Below are 21471 nucleotides of genomic sequence, written 5' to 3' on the forward strand. Positions count from 1 at the left end.
TCAAATACAGACTGTTTAGCTTCAAACTTTTCCACAGATAATTATATGCCAAGTGCATTTCTGCCTCTAGAAGCAATCATCATAATAGCTAATATTTATAACAGTCACTGTTTCCTAATATATAAAGTGCTTTATACAAATTAACTCAATCCTCAATCTATGAGCTGTATTATTATGCATGTTATGCCTGAGGGAGGTTAAGTAACCTGGTAAACAGCAAATCAGGATTCAAATCACAGTCTGGCTCCAGAATCTATGCTTCTAACCCCTATGTGCTGTTTTATTAGCACACAGAGAAAACCAGAGACAAAGCAATCTCCAGATGTTTCTCTCAATATATTAATCTTTGAAGACTATTCTAATATTCAGTAATTACATCAAATTCACCTTTAATGCCTTGGTACCTTCTGTACAGATTCTGAAATGATTACTGTAATATTAATCTTAAATAGATAGGTACTTCCAGGTATAGAAGTGTTCATTTTTTCCCCTCACTTTAGTGATAATGAGGGCATTACCGAAGAATGTTTCAGTACACATAGATCTTACGTACACTACAGAATGTAGTCCTTAAAGACGATCCCAGAATTATGACATCAAATCTACACTGATCGGGAGATAAATTTCATCCATTTTCCTGAGTATGTCTCCACTGATGGGAACTGGAACTATCAAGGTAAACTAGGTAAAGAAGAGCCAAACTATTAAAATAGAGGAACAAATCCATGTACTTGCCCAAACTAACCTTTCATACAATGTATATATGAACTTTTTGTATAAACTAATTTTGCCATCATCATCTCTCAATTCACTTCATAGTCCTATTACTTCACTTGATCTCTATAGAACCACTTATTCTGGATTCCTTTTTTTAAACTAAAATCTTTGACAATCTGTTAAACTGTTTCTAACATTTAAACACAAAAAAAAAATTGTGGCACTAAAACTTCCTTAAGAAAAGGAATACCATCAGTCTGAAACTTACACAACTTAAGCTGGAAAAAGAACTAAAATTATTAAAACTGGTTAAAATCTACCTTCTACTTTTGGCCAATGTAGCATAAAAGTAACATGATGATGTATGTATGTGATGGTATTATCTCATCTTTCCCACAACCGTACAAATTTACTACCTCAGAAGAGAAAAGGGAGCAGCAATCAGACTTTATCAAGAACAGTTTCTCCAGCATAGTATTTAAAAGGCTCTCCTTTATTATGAAGGCTTCAGTTCAACTCTTGTTTGCAAATGGCACTGCAGTTATTTCTAACATTAAACACTGCAAACTGATGATCCCTTCCCAGGATTAAGATTTAAAATTAAGCATTCATATGGGTTCCTTTTTTTGAAAACAGCAAGCAATAGAAAGATAAAGAAGGTACAAAGGAAAGAAAACAGAAGTCCTTCACCTGGGATACACAGAAAGGAGCCGTTACCAATTTTTCACTTGAAATTTTTGGCCTATGTGCATGCAAGTATTTTTTTAAATACAGATTCTATACACTGTTAGATTAAAGGGGACTCAAAAAAGATTAAAGTTAAAAACTACTGGTTTAAGACATTCATTTTTAAACATACACATCCAAAGGAAGTGAATTTTTGAAATTATATTTATTACTCTTTTATTGTACATATTGTATTCTCTTAGAACTGGGGGAGAGGAAAGACCCACTCAAGTGAGATAACACACTTGCCATCTTTTATAAAATTTAATTAGAACTGACGGTGTTATAGTTTTTAATTCCTGAGAATTTGAACATTAAGTTTTCCGTGAATTTATAACAAATGCTCACACTGAGTTTTCATTGCAGTATGTCTGAAAAAATGAAAATATTACCACTAATATGTTGGCAAGGAAAACCATTATCTAAATGTGTATATTAACTTAGGTGTGAAACACTCAAGTCCTGTTGACTCTGTACTTTAACAGCATTTAATGCTTAATCTTTTCAGGGATTATATTTCAAATCAGTGAACTTACAACTTATCCAGACTGCAGTGACATTATTTTGAACTAAAGACAAAATAAAAATCTATCTGTCATTTTTCTTAATCATAGGTATCCATGGAGTCAACATGTGAACTCTGTCTGGTATTGATAAAGATAACTGACATGTGTGGGAATAATAACAGACATCTGATTCTCTTGTAATTACAATTTCTATCCTTAACAAAAATGAGGTGATTTTTGAGAAGTTAGAGATGAAAAACAGACAAAAAACCAAAACTGTTGCTATAAAATTGTGATGAATTTGATACAATCAAATGCAAGATTAATATAAACTCAATACTGAAAATATAAATTATTAATTATGCAGCATGCTTTAGGGCCATTTCTGCAGTTAGTATGAATTACAAATATTAAATGCCTTTAACCCATCTATTGTACATAATTCTGTCTAAGTCAGGTTTACATAATAAACAAAAGCATTTCCTACCTATTCTGTTTCTTCTGACTTTTAACAGTGAAAGTGTTTATCTTGAGCTGGGAAAGTTACCCTGACTGTGATCACTGAATACAGACAGGGCATTGTGCACCTGTTGCAAAAGCTGGAAATCAAACAATGGTAGAATTACTTGCAGGATTTACCCAAAGAAATGCTTAATAGGCAAATGCAATGGAAAAATAAAGTATTTCCTAAGATGATGCTAGTATTACATGTAAAGTTTTAAATTTTCTTATTTTCACTGTAAAGGTATCACTGTATTATATTAAAAGATTATAGGCCATGATTAACCATTTAACTATTAACTGACATAATGTTTACAAAAATAAAGCTAATAGCTTGCCAGGAATTAAATTTACTCAAAATTTTTCTGTACTTTTTAAATCTGTAAATGATTTATTAGAATTTTATTCTCACAGTGGTAATTTTTTAAAAGCCTACACAGTGCTTAATCTGACTTCTTAGATTATACTTGGTTTAAAGAAAAAGCCTGCTCAAACCATCATCAGTATTTCAATTCAACCTAATGTAGAGGAAACCTGAGTTTGGATGTAGAGAATTCATTCAGTTTTCTCTGATATCATACATAGTGCCCTCAACCAAAAGTGAAGCTCAAGCAGGACTCTATGGCTTTATCTGTATTTTCCTCCACCTTGAGTATTATGTAAATCTTAAAGCAGTTGTTGGAGGTCAAGTGTTCTCAAAGCAATGTAAACTAGTTATAAAATATCTCAGCAAAGACAGCAACAGTTCTTGTGAGTCACATGAAATTAACAATGAGTCAGTTCATACTGTACATCAAGTGTACATAACACTTTGTGCCTCACCTCTAGTATCAAAACCAGCTTCATATATCCCTTTTATAAGAACATTGATATGTATGCTTCATGAATTTCAGGCTCAACTCCTTCTGTTTAAACATATTTACTGGCTGTACATAGTATATGCAATGAATTTCCAATGACTGAGACAAAAATGGATCGAAGACCTAGGCAAATACAAATTATAAACATTCATGTAGATTACAAGAGATCTGAGGTGGCAGTTTAGAAATCTGGGTTGGCCCTTCTAAAACATCACTTCAAGTAACTGTTCTTAGGCATAGCTAGCCTAAAGTCCAGGCAAAAATCCAATTTTAAAATCTCATTCTCAACCTTTGAAAAATAGAGCCTTCAGAAGAAGAACGGACTTAACTTTAGAGCACTGCCTTGGAGAGTTGCAACATCTAAACATTTCCCAGAGACGTGGCCCAGGAAACACATCATCATTAGCTTATTAACATCCATCTCACATACAGTTCTGATGATTTCATACGGGTAATGCATACCATCAATATCATTTGACAACAGGATCTGCAGACACAGTGCTCTCAGACAGGTCTCCATTGCTTGTTTTAATCTCTTCTGGAAGCATGAGCAAAAATAATGGACATATTTATGTTCATTTAAAAAATGAATTAATAAAATTGAGAACTATATTGCTAAATTTCAAATTAAAGGAAATATTCCATCTACCAAATACTTCTCTAATATCACAAATTACATCTAGTTTACCTTATATTTTAGCAATCTAGGCTAAATACTGCAACTGTATGATCTGATTAGTTTGTAAAGAGGGTGCAGAATTATGAGAGATTAGAACTGCATTTGGTATGGGGTTTCACACTGCATATTTGAAGGCATGCTCCCCACCAAGGCTGGTTCCCCTAGCTGGGCCGAGAAATCACAGTGCTATTTCTGATAGAAACATGGCTGAAAATTCACATATAAAACTGGAATGAATAACTTTTCTATTTTATTAACAATTTATTTTTAAATGCAGTTTTTTTATTATGATTGTGATAAAATGAATTTCTGTCTTTTTGTGCAAAATGTCACATGCATATGCTTCATTAACAGAAAAAAACTATTTAACTAATGCATTCAGCAACGCTCACAACATCTCTGAGCAACCTTTAGCTAAAATAGAGTCCTAAAACAGAAGAACAACCCAGGCCATCAGGCATGTGGGTGACACGTTACCCAGAACCCTGGAGAGTTCCTTAAGAACAGCACTCCAGAGCAAGGAGCTCCACTGAGACTGCAATGTCTGTTTTGTCTTACTGCTTTAGGCCTTAAAGTGACTATCCAATTCACTTGCAGAGTATTCCCAGTCACCCAGACTGGACACAAGGGTCTAGCATCGTGTAAGACCTAAGCAGAAATAACCTATGCAATAACTGAGTTTCTTCACAACTTAGATTACAGTAATTCACATTCTTCCAGATGACTTTCTACATACTACTTTTAAATGAACCCTAACATAATATGTATCTATTTTTTTCAGTTAATAAATATTGAGTATCTTCCAGGTAACAGCATGAAATCATTTTTCAAGCATACAATTACTTATTCAGTCTAGATTCCAAAAATGCCTGCATATGTTCCTAATAAGTAATACTTATGCAACATTATTAGGGAATAAGGTAATGGATATAAGTGGTCTATCCAAATTAATCACTCTATTCAGTGTAAAATATAAATATTTTAAAAAATTTAACTGACAAAATAAGGTTAATGAAAATATTGATCATGTTTTATGAAATATCTTTTATTTCTGATTTGTGTAATACAAGTAAGAATAAAGGAAAAAGAGCGAACATGAAAACTGTCATGTTACTGTACCTAGTTTTGAGCTTCCAAGCAAAGAGGAAACCTAAGTTACATAATTTCCATAATAGAAAAAAGGAAACATCCTTAATGACTGCAGCTCACTGATGTGACAGTCAGTTACTACGGCTACCCTACTCCCTGGTCCCCTAGACTTGGCTATGGAGGGCGCAGGACGCTATTTACTGCGGCACTAAAACAGCCCCTACTCTTTTACGCCTCTTTAATCACCTGTCCCATACATTCAATGTCTAGTCATCAGCAGCTCTGCCTTCAGCAACACTCTCCTCCCTCTAATTTGTTCCTTCTCATCTGATATAGTTGAAGGGTGAAAGAAAAAACTTGGTTTTTTTTTTTTTAATTAAGAGAAGATGAACTGAATAAACAGTTATCCCAGAATGAAATGCATAAACTATGCTAAATTTCTTCTCAGTTTCACAAATGATCCACATAGGATTTACTTTTATAAAAAGACATTTCTAGATCTATATTATTTTTGACTAGATAAAATGGAGTATTAGGGTCTATTATTAAAGAAAGATTTATTGACCTTTGCAGATTTAAGCCACTCACTGACCTTCCTTCTCTTTCTTTTCTTGGTTTTCTTCAGCTGCAGTTTTATCAGCTCTGAAGAAAATTCTTGCACTGCTCAGTGAGAAATACAGCAATTCAAATTCCTAAGTAAATTAAGAAATTAGAAATAAAAGCTGAAAATACTTATTTTAGCAAAATATCAAAATTCATATTTAATCTCTTTATTATTTCTAAAAAAAACTCTAGTGAGTGCAAATCATAAATATAGAAACTGAACTAAGTAATTCATCCATTTTTAAGATAGTCAAATGGCTTCCAAATACCATTCACTTAAAAATACACTCTTATGACCACTATTCATCTCACTTGTTAAAAATGGGGGTTTCCATATGATTTATGTTTTTTCAGTGATCAAGAAGTAATGGATATCAAAAAGTCAAAGCAGATTTGACTATTACTCTCCTTTACCTGCAGATAAACATCCAGTCGCTTCTGAGTGAGATTCATGGTCTGTAGTAGTTTTTCATCCTGACTAGCTGACTGTACGTTCTGTTGCTTAGCAACTGCTCTTATCTCCTTCAGGTATTTCTCTCTAACAGACTGGAACCAATGAAGTGAATCAAATTCCTGGTACTGATCCAAGAGCTTTAGAATGTAAGCCACACCTAGAGTCATTAGCAAAACCAAAACAAAATTACATGTGTACAGAAGTTGTATTCTACTCCACCAATAACTCCTAAGATAAAGCTAACCACTTTGAATTAATCTTTCAAATTACATTTTATAGCACAAAGGAATGATAAGTTTAGCAACAAGGCTTAATTTCTTCCTAAGAAAAAATAGATGTGAACATATTAAGAACTAAAAACAAGCCAGCCTATCAAGAAAAAAATTATTTCCTCACCTGGAGATAACATATGGCTGTAAGGGTGGGGAAAAACTTCCATGGCTAAACTGACTACTGAGGACGCTACAAGGAAACCAGGCAAACCAAATACAAGATGCTAAAACCGTAAAACCACAACAAAACAAAGCCTAAATATTAGGTCCAACTAGACTAAGTGACAGCAATACCAAAGGAGCAAGAACAATAGTATAAATGATGGAAAACAAGTATTATCAATCAGATGACCCAGGCAAAAATAAACAGTAAACACTACTCGAGAACAACAAATCTACTAAGAGTACACAGATCTGTTTTCAAGCAAACATTTCTATAAAAACCCATTGTAAGTGAACATAAAATTCATGGGAAAACGATTCCATTAAGCTTACCCATGGCAAAGCCATCATCAGTAAAGGCAGCTCCAATTTTATTTTTTTTATTCAATTTCTCCTTGCAACTAATGGAATGTTCTACAAAGTTGAGGGTCTAAAAAGACACAACAATATATTAAAAAAAAAACTGTGCAAAAAAAAATCTTCTGAATTTAGTTCTGAACAGACATTTGAAAAATTATAAATGGGATCTCTTCTAAGTTCCTGTCCTTGAGATTTGAAACATCTGCCTCATATAAATAGCTTCTTGGTGAGGTCATGATATGTATAAGAATCTCTTAATGGCTCTTCTTTCCAACTCCTTTAAATATGAGCACTCCCTCAATACCACTTAATCCAAGCACAGTGCTTTATACATAGTTCATTCTAAAATATTAAGCACATTTTACAGATGAAGGCATTGAGACTTGAGAGGTTTAGTAACTTGCCTAAAGTCACACTCTAAATCAAAATTGGAGTCAGAAAAGTAGGCCTGATTTACTTCAAAGCTTAAGCGCTCTTAAGCATGGCAGTCCTTACTGCTGCCCACCTAATTCATTTTAAAATAGTATTTCTTCTTGTATTCTTGGTTTAAAAGGCTTAAGAGTCATTTGGACAAACTCCCCCCCAAAAAGCACTTCCCTAAAAATTTAGCTCCTCCAAATACCTTATCTAATCAGATCATTTATTCAATAAAGATTTACTGAAGCTCACTATATACCAGGCATTATTTAATTATTATAATAAAAAATGAATACAATCAAAGAGTTCACACTCTATAGAGCAGCACTCCTAGCAACGACAGGAATGCTGTGCGTCTATGCTGTCCAATACAGTAAGCCACTAGCCACATATGGCCACTATGCACTTGCAATGTGGCTAGCAAAATCGATGAACTGGGAGCCACTCTGAGCTACAAAAGGATAGCACAGCACAGGGATAGAGACCTGTTTAAAAATAATTATGGGACAGTGTGGTAAGTACTATAATAGCCTACACTGGAAACAAGATTATCAAGTTTCTTTTTTTGCCTGTAAAACTTACTTGGCAATTAATCACATTTTGTAAAATCTTTGTCAACTGTTACCTAAATCTTTTTTAGATATCTCATTAATGGTTTGGTTTTTTTTTCTGGAATTAGACTATAAACTCAAGGACAAGATAGTGTCCTATGATTCTTTGCAGTGTTTAATCCATCATGTCTTCTCTAACACTAACTGAATTCTGACAGCTGACCTGCAAAACACTCCTCCTCAAACTCACAAACAGTTCCCCGTTGCTGTTTACTATGGCTTCAAATTAAAAATTTGTGGTGAGAACTCACTATGAGTTAACCACACTATTATCAAAGTAACTAAGGTAGACTGGCCTCTAGTCTGACACTATCTGAAGATAAAAAGATAATGCCTATTAGCTACATATGGACATTTCTGCTACATCATAGTTAAAACAATTATTATGACAGAGCATTAATAATAAATACAAAAAAAAAAACAGCAGAAAGGAAAATACATGAAGAAAAAAGCCGTCCATAGACCATGGTTACTACTTTCAATGGGAAATGGTTACAAAATTAGAATATATGTGTTAATTCAGGTAGCAACATGAAAAGTTATTACTCTTAATCAAAGCTGACGTAATCAAAAGCCACATCTGCTCAGTGATATTTAGACTTTAGAGCTATCCATTTACAAATTTTTTTAAAAAGACCTTTGTTACAGAAAACTTTAGAGAAAAATAACTTACTGCTAGTACACCTCTCTAATATCTTACCTCCCATTTTCCCCACTTTAACAATTATTTTTATATTACAATTTTGGTTAACTTGAACTATTTTTAAGATGTCCACTACAGAATTAGAGCAGAACACACTATATACTATGAGGAAGCACTAAAAATTTAGTTTAGATGTTAAATATTTACCACTAAACAGAGAAACGTTGCCCTCAAACAGTATGTGTTTAAGAAATATTTCATCCTGTAGCAGTCTACATTAATCACTTTAAATGAGTATATGGTGCAATTCAGCCCAAAGATTATATGGTATATATATAAAATGGTGTACAACCAAGTAACTTAAATCACATTAGGATTTCTCTGGCAGTTATCATTAACAAATAAGACTCTGTCTTAACTATAAGTAACTCTCATTCTGCATAGCTAGTAAGTAAAAGTTCTAGGCCACACTCACTGAGATCAACCAGAAATTCAAGAATATAGTCTGTGTGCATTTCCTGCCGCAAAAAAACTGGATCCATTTATTAATATTTTTTTAAAAGTTTCATTTTGGATAATAAAAATACTCACCAGAGGGGGAACAATGATATAGAAATTTCGGAGATGTATATTCTTTGGCCTTCGAAACTCTGGAGCAAAAACATCTACAAGCATTTTGAAATACTCTGTGCCTTCAGCAGAATTTCGTGTGTGATCACTGAGGACTGAATCCAAATGCCTAAAATGCAAAAAAAACTATTTACTTTGTTCCTTTCTCAAAAGATGTGGCTTTTTAAATCCATCTCTCATTAGTTTAGACGAGAGCACTCAAAAATACAAATACTGTACAACATCTCTAAGTAAACTTCCTTGGAGTTCAGAATGAACTTATTTTCTTACAGACAGAAGCTAATCAATACTGTTTAATTAACGTAGTCCCCAAAATAGAATGTGTAGGGCCTCTTGAATCTTAATAGAGTTTTGTACTTCTCCTCACAGTGAGCCCTGTAGAATTCCATTTCACTGTAAATTAACTCCTTTTCATCTTAAATCTCTTTACTAATATTTCTTCTATGTCTCCTTACCTCAAGTGAAACCTCTCTTTTTAAAGAACTTAGCTACCCGCTCAGCCTTCAGAAACATTAGCTGCTTTTTCTAGTACATCTTTCATGTATAGTTATTACCATGTTCAAATTATCATTCCCCCACCATTAGATGGTAGAAATCTCTCCTTTGAGACTCACATGACCCAAGTATGTCCAACTACCTGCTCCTGAAAGCAAGCATCTCCTAACCGTTTTAACCACTGCTCTAATATTTATTTATCTTGCACTGTGATGCCTGTTCCAGTTCTCCTCCATCATTCTGGAAGACCTCAATATACATTTAGATAATCAAGTCATTATCATAACCTCGTAACTCCTTGACTTCACTTGCCATGAACTTCCCTTTGCTTGACGAGTGAACATTTCTGGTGAGAATACAACATATGTACTTAAAAATACACTGCATCAGGGGCCTTACAATGTCAGTGTGCCCTGTGACTGGAGATACTAAGTTTGATCACTGGGTTAAGATGGAATATATCAGTCTTCCCATTGTGAAGATGGTTTTTCCCTTTGTGATTAACAAGCAATTTGAGAAATAATTTTTTCATGGTGAATACTCTTTCTCCAAAAATGTTTGAGAATCCATTGATGATTTTGTGATTTCAAGTATTACAGTGGTGGTTGCACAATAGTGATTTTTTTTCCCCTAATTTTCTCATCCCTTCTGTACTCACTAGCTGGCCAGCACTATAAAAAGGAACTCTCCGTCTGTTCTTCCAACTTTTGTTATTGTCACTATGACTCATGGTTTCCTTTTTAATTCAATGTATTATAATCAATTTCTACCATTATCCTTTTCGACATTCAAATTGTCCCCACTAATTGTCCAAGAGCGCCCTTTCGTGACTGACTCAGTAACTGTTATAATTACAAATAATAAAATTTGGTTTCTAAAGACTTTATTAACAATTTTGCATGCTTTGCTTAACTTTTAAATTGTGTTCAAAATCCCTACATACTCAAGTCTGTAGATCTTTACTGTCAAATAAGATAGTCATTAGCTATTTGAATTTAAATGAATTAAAACTTTCAATTCAATTTCCTAGTTCAATTAGCCTTATTTCAAGTGTTCAACAGCTACACATCGTAATGACTACTGTACCGGACACTGCTGCTCTAAAGGTTAGGAAAGGAAGAGCTAATATTCTGGAACCATGATGGCAAATAGAAATATTTTTTAAAAGTAAAAAGAAATAGGTAAGATGAATTTTATTAATAAGATATTTGGCTTTTTTTAAAAACACTAAATCCTTATAATTAGTTATGACCTTTACACTTTTTAGCACATTTGGACTAGCCATATATTAAGTGCTCAATATCCACACATGGCTAGTGGCTACTATATATTAAAGAGAGCACGTTACCGAAGATTCTTTTTAGTGAAGCTGGAAAGATCTCAGAATACTGTAGTCCTTACAAAATTGCATTTCATAAACTGAGACCATTACACCTGTATAATAAAAACACTGACATGTAAGTTTATATATTAGCCTCTTGGCTTCTCTTTAATGTTTAAATGAACATATACTTTTTAAAGCTCCAAATTTAATTATTCCAAAATTAGATTACCTTGCTGCTTTTACTGTTTCTTCCGCAAGACCTTCTTCTTTTACTAGTTCTTCAAAATTTACAATATCTTCAAGATCAGGTACAAATCTACGTAATAATTTGGGAAGGAATTTATCAAGGCAAGTTAAACGTGTGCAACTGACATAGATATGAAAGCAGTACTGTAAGACTAAATTTTTCCACTACATATTTGGAGAGAACTTTGCATTTCCATTACACTATTAATATCACCTCTTTAGTTCTAAAGTTGAATTTTAGATACATGAATAATCAAATTATAATCCTTAAAACTATGTAATCTATAGAACCATTCAGAAACTGTATTGATAAAAGTAAAATAACTATAACTTAAAGAGAAATAAAGATTTTCAAAGGTCTGCTATAGTCTTATTAGAATTTGAGAAAAAAATTTAACTAGTAGAATTAATGGTTTTCTTCCATATTTGATCTCAACATATATAAACAAGAAAAAAAAACCCTTATCTATAATATGACTTACAATAAAGATAGATTTAAATACAAAATTTCTAAATAGCATAAAATAAACAAGGTAAAAATATATTTGCATCCATACCTAATGGCATTGCTGCTACAATGAAGGCCACCAGATCTTATCATTCGTACATAGCCCATAGCATTACCTTAAAAACCACACACACAAAAATATAAGATATTTATACAAATAACTCTAAGTTCTAATAATCAGGACTACAGTTATATATAGCAGTTAATTAAAAGGTTCCCACTCCTAAGTACCAAAAGATTCTCCTGTATTTTACTTTAGTTTTTGCTCTATAAAAGTAACTTACATTATTTGTGTGCTTAAAATATAAATGTACATATTTATATATCTATAATAAATACTTAAAAAACTCATTTGATAAACTAATTCATTAAGTGGTGGAAATTTTAAAAAATCAAAATTTAAAAATTACTATATCAACAATTTCTTCACTCTCACATTAAGTATGTGTCTGTGTATGTGTGTGTCTCTCTCACACACACACATAAACATACACAAAACTGGAAGTGGTGTCAAGAAATCCTTATTTGATGCCTCCCAAACTAGTATCTCCAGCATGGACTACTCCTTCAGGCTTTTTAATCCAGTGACGACACCTACATGTCTACGAATAATTTTTAATTTAATATGTTCAACTCAAACTCAAGATCCTCAACCCCATTTCAGAATAAAACGCAAATTCCTAACATGGTCAACATAGCCTTATATGATCTTGCCGCTTGCTATTGTCCTGGTATCATGCCCTAACCATTCAGGCCCTCACTAACTCCATTCCAGACCCTATTTCCCAAAAATGCTAGGCAGACTCAAGGCTTTTACATTTACTGTCGCCTCTGTCTGGTATACTCTTTCCCTAGATATACATGCATATGGCTTATTCCTTCATGTTATTTACGTTCCTGCTCGAATGTCACTTCCTTAGAGCTTTCTCTGAACATCACTAAACGGCACTGCCCAGCCCCGCTGCCTTCCCCAGCACCTAACCCTGATACATTTCTTTTTGTTTGTATCTCCCCTCACTAGACTGCAAGATCTGTGATATAGCTTTTGTTTTCTTCACTGCTCCATGCCTAGAGCCAACATTTTCTGCTCAATTGAACTGAAATTACTTGGGAGAAAAAACAAAAAGTTAAGAAGTAGTTAATACATTTCACAATTGTACATTACAGTAATATATGCTTTACATACATTATTTCATCTGATGTCTTTAAAAACCCTCAAGTAAGGTGTCACCGAAACTATTTTAAGGCTTATCTCAATATGAGAGATGATGTTAAAATGTTTCTTCAATATGCATCTTAGAAAATTCAAGTATCTAGTTTTGACTGTTTTCCTCCAAACTGTCAAATCAGTATCTAGCCGATCAAAATGTGCTAGTGAGAAGCAAATACAGAGTAGCAGTTAAGAGCCAGACTGCTTGGGTTTCAAACCTGGACTCTCAACTTTTTAGCTATAAAACCTAGGTCAAGTTATAAACTTTGTGCCTTAGTCTCCTAATCTGTTAAATTAAGCTCTCCAGGGGCAAAAGACTTTGTTTACTGTCTATATATCACAGCCACCCAGAAACATTTGTTGTCCTCAATAAGTATCCGTGGAATGAATGAATGGAAAAAATACTTACTTCATAGCATTGTGAGCTTTATATGAGTTAGAGCATATAAAGCATTCAGAATAGCTTTGACATACAGTAAATGCTCAATAAATGTTAATCATGGTTGTTATAACTTCAGCAGGCAGGTTATTAGACAAAAGGACTTCTCATTTTGCTCCCAGCTCTGAGAGTCCTTACTCCTTTTCCTTTTCTAAAGAGATTTAACAGACTCAAAAGCACATTACAAATTTTTAAAGGAAGAGGTAAAGAATTTATATTTTCTAATAAGAGAATAAAGAGTAAAATGCTGGAACAAAGTGAAAGGATAATATTTGCAAACTGCAGAATACATGCTAGTGGCAACAGAGGTGACATTAGATTTTGTGTACTGGAGGAAAATGTGTATTTTGATGTCTATTAGAGGAAAAATGACTAGCATACTGAGCTCATGATTTAATGATTCACAGTGCAAAATTATACTTTTAAAAAATAAAAAAACATGGAATAAATATCACTACAGGCAATATTCACATGAGGAAAAAACTGACATTAGTATGTAAATTAAATGAAGTTCTAACAACAACAGTTCTTAATTTGAGGCCCATGGACTTGGGTCCATAACTTTGAGCACCTGAACTTCAGTCTATTATATGCAACACTGTATGTGTATGTGCATTTGGGCATTGTTCTGGGAAAAATCAATCCAGAGTTTTCATCAGATTCTCAGAAAGGGTTAAAAACTTCTGCTCCAGAAGTTTACAATCCAATATGACATCAAGCATCACTATGAATAAAACAGTACTTATATGACAATGCCTCATTATTAAATTGGTTAAAATTAAAGATTTACAAAAGTAAAATTCTCTAAGTTCTTGTACTGATACAAAATAGGAAGGTCTAATACATAAAACAATTAATTTATAAAACATAAGCTAGTGTTCAGAAACTTTACTCCCTAATTAAATGCTTATAATACCTTTTCCACTAGTAACTTTAAAGCCCCTTGAGAACAAAGGCTATCTGGATTCTCAGCATCTAAAAAAATATTTGGTGTACAGATGCTTTACAAATGTTTGATAAATGAATGCATAAATCTCAAATGAATGCATAAATCTCAGGAGGCATCATTTTACCAAATTAGTAAGAATTTGCTAACTGCTTAATGTCTGCAACTGTGAAGAATACAAAACACCTTCGGATGTGCAGCCAAAAAGCCCTGGTTTAAGTCCCAGTACACCACTTACTTCTATGAGTTCCTCTTTTTTCATCTTTAAAAAGGTGATTACATGTCTATCTCAAGGGGTATTATGAGGACATTAACAGAGATAATGTATGTGAAGAGCCCAAGTAAGTATAACTTTTTTAAAACTAGGATTACTTTTAAATGCAGTTCTTGCTTTTAAATATGTTACACATTTCAGAAGACAAGTTCTACTTGTAAGGCAGAACTCTACTTGTAAGACAACTCAAGAAATTAACATAAATGTGAAATGATGTAGCATAGAAAAATTGTTAACTGACTTTTCATATAAACATTTTACACCTTTGTATTCAAGTTTAACTTGAGGGAACCTCTTTTTAAAGTCTAAAACAGTGCCTTGAACAGAGTAAGTACCCAACAAATATGTACCAGCTGACAATATACTATGAGTATGGCCTTTGAGATGAGTTAGTTAATAGATTTTTAATTTAACTTAAGAGGTTTTATTTACTCAGAATAAATATTTACTCTGTTTGTAAGTATTTTATTTATTTAAATTAATCTACAATGTATCAGTTATTTCTGTACCAACAGTCTAATCATACTTGAAAAATTTTTGATAAGAAAAGGAAATTACTAGTGGAATAAAGCTGAACTCAAGACACATATTAAGTTTATTTGTATGAGATACTTAGTATACGAGACAGATTCTTGGGATTTGTACTTTATTTCCCAACACTTTTACAATAACTTACCAATTTGGCTGATGAGTTGCCTGAATTGGTCGAGGTAGCTTTGTCCCTCTGGGGTTATTCCAAGTTTTCTGATGCCTCGATTGAATTTTTCTGCTCTTTCAAAAGGGTACTACAGAGATAATTTGAAGACTATCATTAATAATAAAGACCCCTAAAACATAAAATGCCTACCAAATAAACCATGCCAATATCACTTTCTTTTCTAATTTGTATTTCCATTGTGCTTTAAAAAAAAAATCACTCAAGTCTAATGACAAAAAACTTATAGCACAAAAACTACCAATATTCAAGGTCAATATAAATTAAAATTTTTTGACATTAGCTAAGGGCAATAATTGTTAATACTACCAAACTTAGGTTTCCCACCACCATTATTAGTCTCTCAACACCCAACTACTCTATCAGATAGATAAAAGAAACCAATTCCTCCTAGAAACATTTGCTAGAGATGTGTGACCAAGTTTCTGTGGGTTGAAAAGTTATTAGGGACTTATATAAACACACTCCTTCTCATATAACACACATCCAGCTCAGCTAAAATTTCTAGTTGCCATCACCAATAAAAAAATGATTTTTCAGGTCTTAGCTGATCAAATGATTTAGAAATTACTCATTTTATATTAATAACAAATGGGAACTATTCTTATACAACTATAGCATTATTATTTCTCTGAATACTAGTAATTTCTATTCCAATAAAAATGAGTGTTAGCATTAATTTTATACTGATAACTAAAATTTTAATAGTATTTCACTAGAAAGTAATATTTTGCTGCTCTGACACTGAAAAGAACTAATGACCAGTATGTAAGAGGGCTGGAACTAAGTGATGCTTAAGAGGAGTAATTAAAATAGTTCTGGATGTGGCAAATCAAACATAAGACCATTTAAGTCTGTTGCTTCTCAATCCACAAGGCTATGTGACTCTGACTGCTACTACTTAAAATTCTTCATTTCACTCTGGGAAAACTTAGCCCAGAGGGTGAATGGAAAATGGCATTCTTATAAACGACAGATGGGAATGTCAACTGGTGCAGTATTTTTAGAGTGCCTGGCAAAATGTATCAGAATTTCATATTCTTTGCTCTTTTCTTCTTCAAGGAATCTCTTTCAAAAACAGTCTCCAAACACACAGAGATAAATGTGTAAGGATGTTACATGTGGCACTGTTTGTAACAGAAAAATCAGAAAAACGTAAATAGCCATCAGTAGGATAAACTTAAAAGAGTTACAACACACATCTTTACTATCAACCCTTAAAAAGAATGAGGTAGACCTGTATGTACTGATATGTGATAAGCACAGTGCATAATAGTATATATAGTCTTAGTCCATTCTTGTTAAGTAAAAAGCAGTATTTGTATTGTATAAATATATGTTTATCACACAGGTTATCTGGAAGGCATCACGTGACACTGTTAAATAGCAGATGCCTCCAGAAAACAGAATTGGAAGGAAAGAGAAATGACGGAGGACATTCAGTTTATGTACTCGATGTTGTTTAAACGTTTTAAAATGAGAATGATTGGTCTTTGTATTATTTTAAAATAAAAGTAACACCTGGCTACACTGACCATTTAATTTTTCCTTACATTTTAGCTTACAGAGAATGCAAAGAGTAAGAAACTGCAAGGGAAAATATAGAAAACTGGAGGCCAGGTCAAGGGGACATTACATGATAGATAATAAAGAAAACAAAAAAACCCAGGAGAGTAACTCATAATGAATTTTAGCATAAATCTTTGCTATACAGGCAAACCTTGGAGATACTGCAGGTCTGGTTCAAGACCACTGTTACAAAGCAAATATCGCAATAAAGTGATTCTCATGAATTTTTTTTGGTTTTCCAGTGCATGTAAAAGTTATGTTTACACTGTACTGGAGCCTATTAAGTATGCAATAATACCACTATGTGTTTAAAAAAAAAGGTACATGCCTTAATTTAAAAATACTTTATTGCAAATATGAAAATGAACATATGTATGTATATGCATGACTGGGACATTGTGCTGTACATCAGATACTGACACACTGTAATTGATTGTTCAATTAAAAAAAAACCTTATTGCTAAAAACTGCTAACCATCATCTGGCAACACAACTTTGCCACAAACCTTCAATTTGTGAAAAATGTAGTTTCTGCGAAGCATAATAAAGCAAAGCTCATTAACATGAAGTACGCTTATATATTCAATAGTTGAATCAAACTACCTTAAAAATAATATGCAAAAATACCTTATGATCATTTTGGTCCTTGATTTCCCTGAAAAACCGAATATCTTTAATCAATCTGGATTTGATATGTTCATCATACATAAATTGGCTAAATATATAAAACTTCTTTTTCAAAAACTGGTAGGTGAAATTAACCTGTAAAGTTAAAATTTGAAAAAATGGAAAAAATTAATATAAAAATTGATTTCAAATCAATGTTTACTGAATAAAATAATCTATTTATAAAGTCTAATTCACATTGGACCTGAAATATTTAAATAAATGAAGTTTTTTTATTGCCTAAATTTACAAAACTTTCTATAAACTCTCCTTACATATTTTTATGACACAAAAGGAAAAAAGAAATTAAAAAATGGAAAATAGTCTCACAATAAGACCAAGAGTCATAGTGAGAATCATAAACCAGATTCAACACCCTAGTTTTTCAGTCATAAACCAGTCAGAAGTTTCTATGTTCCTCCAGCTATAAGATTATTTTTTACTAATCTACACATCTAAAATGATACTAAAGTAAGAAACATGGTGCTCTTTAAACTTTCCTGAAGGAAGACAGTAAATATTCAATTATCTAGCCATTAATATTTTGAGCACCTATTACGCACAAGGCAATGTGCCTGCTCTCATGATAAACATGGTCTTTGTCACCATGAAGTGTATATTCCAGCAGCAGTGATAGATATTTTAAAACAAGTATACGTTAAATAAACTATTAAAACTCAACTGCAATAATTTCTAAAATGAGAAGTGTGCGTGCTTTGAGAATGAATTAAAAGGTCCTTACCTAGACTCAAAAAAAGCGTGAAAAAGTAGGATTTGAGCTGAGATTAAAGTCAAAACAACATCAGATTAATTCTGACCTACAGAATTGCACTAATCTTGTACTAATCTCCATCCCCACCACCCTCAAATATTACTAATTATTTTGGCACAAATATGCCCTTTTGAACACTCTATTACTCGGTTTATGAAAATGAGTGCTTTCTCAGAATTTTTCTTGAGGTTTAAACATTACTTTTTCTTGACCTCCTTAGTAGCAGTAGTCTGAGAAGTAGTCTTTTTTCCTCCCATTCTTAATAGTAGGCAGCTCTGCCAGCCTGATATCATTTCTTCTATGCTTACTTCGTCAATATCTGACATCAAAATTTACATTCATTAGTGTGGTTAACTGGTTAATAACTGTATCTCCTGCCAGAATACAATTACTGTGAGAGCAGGAAATGTCTATTTTTCTCATCCTAGTGCCCAGCACACTGCCTGAGACATGTAAAATACAAGCATAATTGTATGGGTTACATGAAAGAGTGTTTGATATATGGGGTCGAAGAAGAGTTCATCCTTAAAGGATCAGAGTTTATTCTGAAAGGTTCAGACATCACCACATGGATGACTTCTTACTGTAAATTAAAAATCTGTCTCATTTCTCTATTGGTTACCACTAACAGAGTTCCAATCACATTACTTATCAGCTCAAATACTTTAATGGTTCCCACACCATACTAAAATGGTCCTTAAGTAACTTTCCAGTTATGTAATTTCTGCATATACCCTTACTCCCAAATATGCTTAATAACATTTTACTATCTAAACATTCACATTCTTCCTTCCTCAAGGAGAAACTGTGGCCTGAAAACCAAGTAAATTTAAAGATTTATCTTTTTCCACCAAAGGAAAAAATAGCATACAAACTCAAATGATTCTCTCAAGTAACTGAATGCCCATTTCTAGGAAGAGTCAAGGTATTTTAGCAAATTCTATTTTTATGGATATCAAATAATTAGTAAGCTACTCCCCCAAAAAGAGCATGACTGATGTTAAATAAACTGCTATCAACAACTCACTTCCAAAAGGAACTTGAAGAGAGTATCAGACAACCCACATCAATATATATTTATGCTGATGTCCTCAAATCTCCAATGTCATTTATGATGATCCTCAGATAGTAAGACATTCTAAACTGCCTTCTGAATCACAGAGCTTCCATTACATTTAACACAATTTCAGTGCCAGACACTTTAATTATACCAACCAGAAAAATGGAAATTCAGGTATAATATAAACAGGTAACAATGTTTGATGAAACATATTTGATGAAAAACCAGAATATTTGATGAAAAAACTATTTTTCAAACTGCCAAATTAAACAGGGGTCTATTACCCACCCAACCCCCCTCCAAAGATTCTTACTGTTGTATTCATGATTCCCGTGCCATGTGTTCGAATTGAATTAGCTATGTGCCGAATATTAATAGTGTTCAAATGTTTGTTATTGCTTGTTCGTTCAATAAAAATCTGTAATGAAACAAACACAATCCAAAGTAAACTTTGGTCAGTTAGCCCAAGAATTTTAGAATCTATTTCATTAAAGATAATTTAATTGGAAAGTCATTTGAGAAGATAACACAGACAAAGCAAAGAGACAAGATGACCTCCAATTATTTTCTGTTTTCTGTATTTCACTAATTTTCACTATTTACAATCAATTTTTTGCCCCTCAGCCTTCCTACTATTTATCCATCCACAGTTAAACATTTTTTTCTTAAAAAAAAAAAATTTCTATCCTTAGGAAATGGGATACAGATAAAGGACATGATGTGTGTTACCCTCATGGTTCAGCAAAAAGTGAGCAAGGAAAGAGAGAAGAGAGAGAGAACACAATCTGAGCACAAGGGTGTCTTGTGCTATTTTTATTTTTTGCTACTTTTTGTAAGTTTTAAATGATTCCCAAACAAAAAGATTGTGTCTTAAAAAAAAATTTTTTTTCTAAAACTCACTCACTTGATTGTTGAGATTATAGAGGTATCGAGACACAAATATATGAATGTTTCTCATAATTTCCAAGACATCCAGGCCCTATAAAACAATCCACACAGTTACTATTAATTTAAAATAATCAGACTTGCATCAATATAGTGACTTACCACTTACACTAAGCCTTCCAATATTTTAAACATTTCTTAAAGAACAACTATACAAAGAGTACAACCAAAGGTTGAAAGAGCCTTCTGACATGTACAATCAGGATTATCTGTCTGGGGACATCTGGCTGCTTGTTATCTTATCCCTTTTGTGTCGACAGGAACAGTTAAATTTTGAAAATCCATGACTCACAATCATTCCCCCACTACTCTTGAGATGATTTGCCTTCCCAAGGAGCTTTTCTGTATTTTTTACAAAGTAAACTAATGGCCAGATTTTAAAAGGTTGCAAGAATATGTAGTGATATTTATAAAATACATACTTTTCGGGCACAGTGCAAGGTTCTTTACATGTAATCCTCAAAAATGAGGTATTATTCTAAATTCCATAGCTGAAGAAAATGAAGCTAAGGGAGTTCTCCAAGGTCAAATAGCTAAGAAAAAGCAGAACCCAGGGATTTTAAAAAATCTAATTCCAAATCCTTATGCTTCTTTTAATTGTACTAGACCACCTTTAATGTACAAGATACCTGATAAGAATCCTTCATTCTTCAGTTATTACTGTAATACTTCATGGTATCATGTAAATTGTCCCACATCTTTCTTAATTGGTGCTCAAACTAGAATTACAATGCCCCTTTAAGTTTTTATTACAGATCTTCTCATGTTTTAATCTAAAAATTTATTTACTCATTTTTTTCTCCCACTAGGCTATATGTGCGTGAGCCCAGACTGTTTCTGTTTATTTTTCTATCCCTATACCTAGTTCAGTGCCTAGCATCTTTTCAGTAAATATTAAATTTATAAATAAATGAATGAAAGGATATACAAACTGATCCCGGGAATGGTCCCTATATATGCAATACAGTGAAGGAAAAATTATGATTCTTAAAATTTTTGAACTGAATAAACCTTTTTTGGTAAATATTACCTGGATTATCTTAGAAAGAATGACATGCAAATTAACTGAAAA

General features: G+C 32.8%; 1 protein-coding gene across 2 annotated transcripts in view; it reads right to left on the reverse strand.

The window, feature by feature from the left end:
• Window positions 1-21471, reverse strand: part of WASHC4 (WASH complex subunit 4) — a 53916-nt gene that overhangs the window by 1371 nt on the left and 31074 nt on the right. The window contains exons 23-33 of one of the 2 annotated variants that reach the window (XM_072973075.1): window positions 20359-20433; window positions 19768-19872; window positions 17584-17718; window positions 15349-15457; window positions 11853-11919; window positions 11279-11365; window positions 9192-9339; window positions 6903-6999; window positions 6096-6292; window positions 5671-5770; window positions 3773-3848 (exon numbers count right to left, since the gene is read on the reverse strand). In XM_072973075.1, coding sequence (XP_072829176.1) covers window positions 3781-3848; window positions 5671-5770; window positions 6096-6292; window positions 6903-6999; window positions 9192-9339; window positions 11279-11365; window positions 11853-11919; window positions 15349-15457; window positions 17584-17718; window positions 19768-19872; window positions 20359-20433 — 1188 coding nt within the window. In that variant the 3' untranslated portion in view covers window positions 3773-3780. Of the gene's footprint in view, window positions 1-1189; window positions 3849-5670; window positions 5771-6095; window positions 6293-6902; window positions 7000-9191; window positions 9340-11278; window positions 11366-11852; window positions 11920-15348; window positions 15458-17583; window positions 17719-19767; window positions 19873-20358; window positions 20434-21471 lie in introns of those variants that run through there. The other variant, XM_072973076.1, reaches the window with a different exon arrangement.

This window comes from Vicugna pacos, chromosome 12, assembly GCF_048564905.1.
Source record: "Vicugna pacos chromosome 12, VicPac4, whole genome shotgun sequence".
In the NCBI taxonomy this organism is placed as follows: Eukaryota; Metazoa; Chordata; class Mammalia; order Artiodactyla; family Camelidae; genus Vicugna; species Vicugna pacos.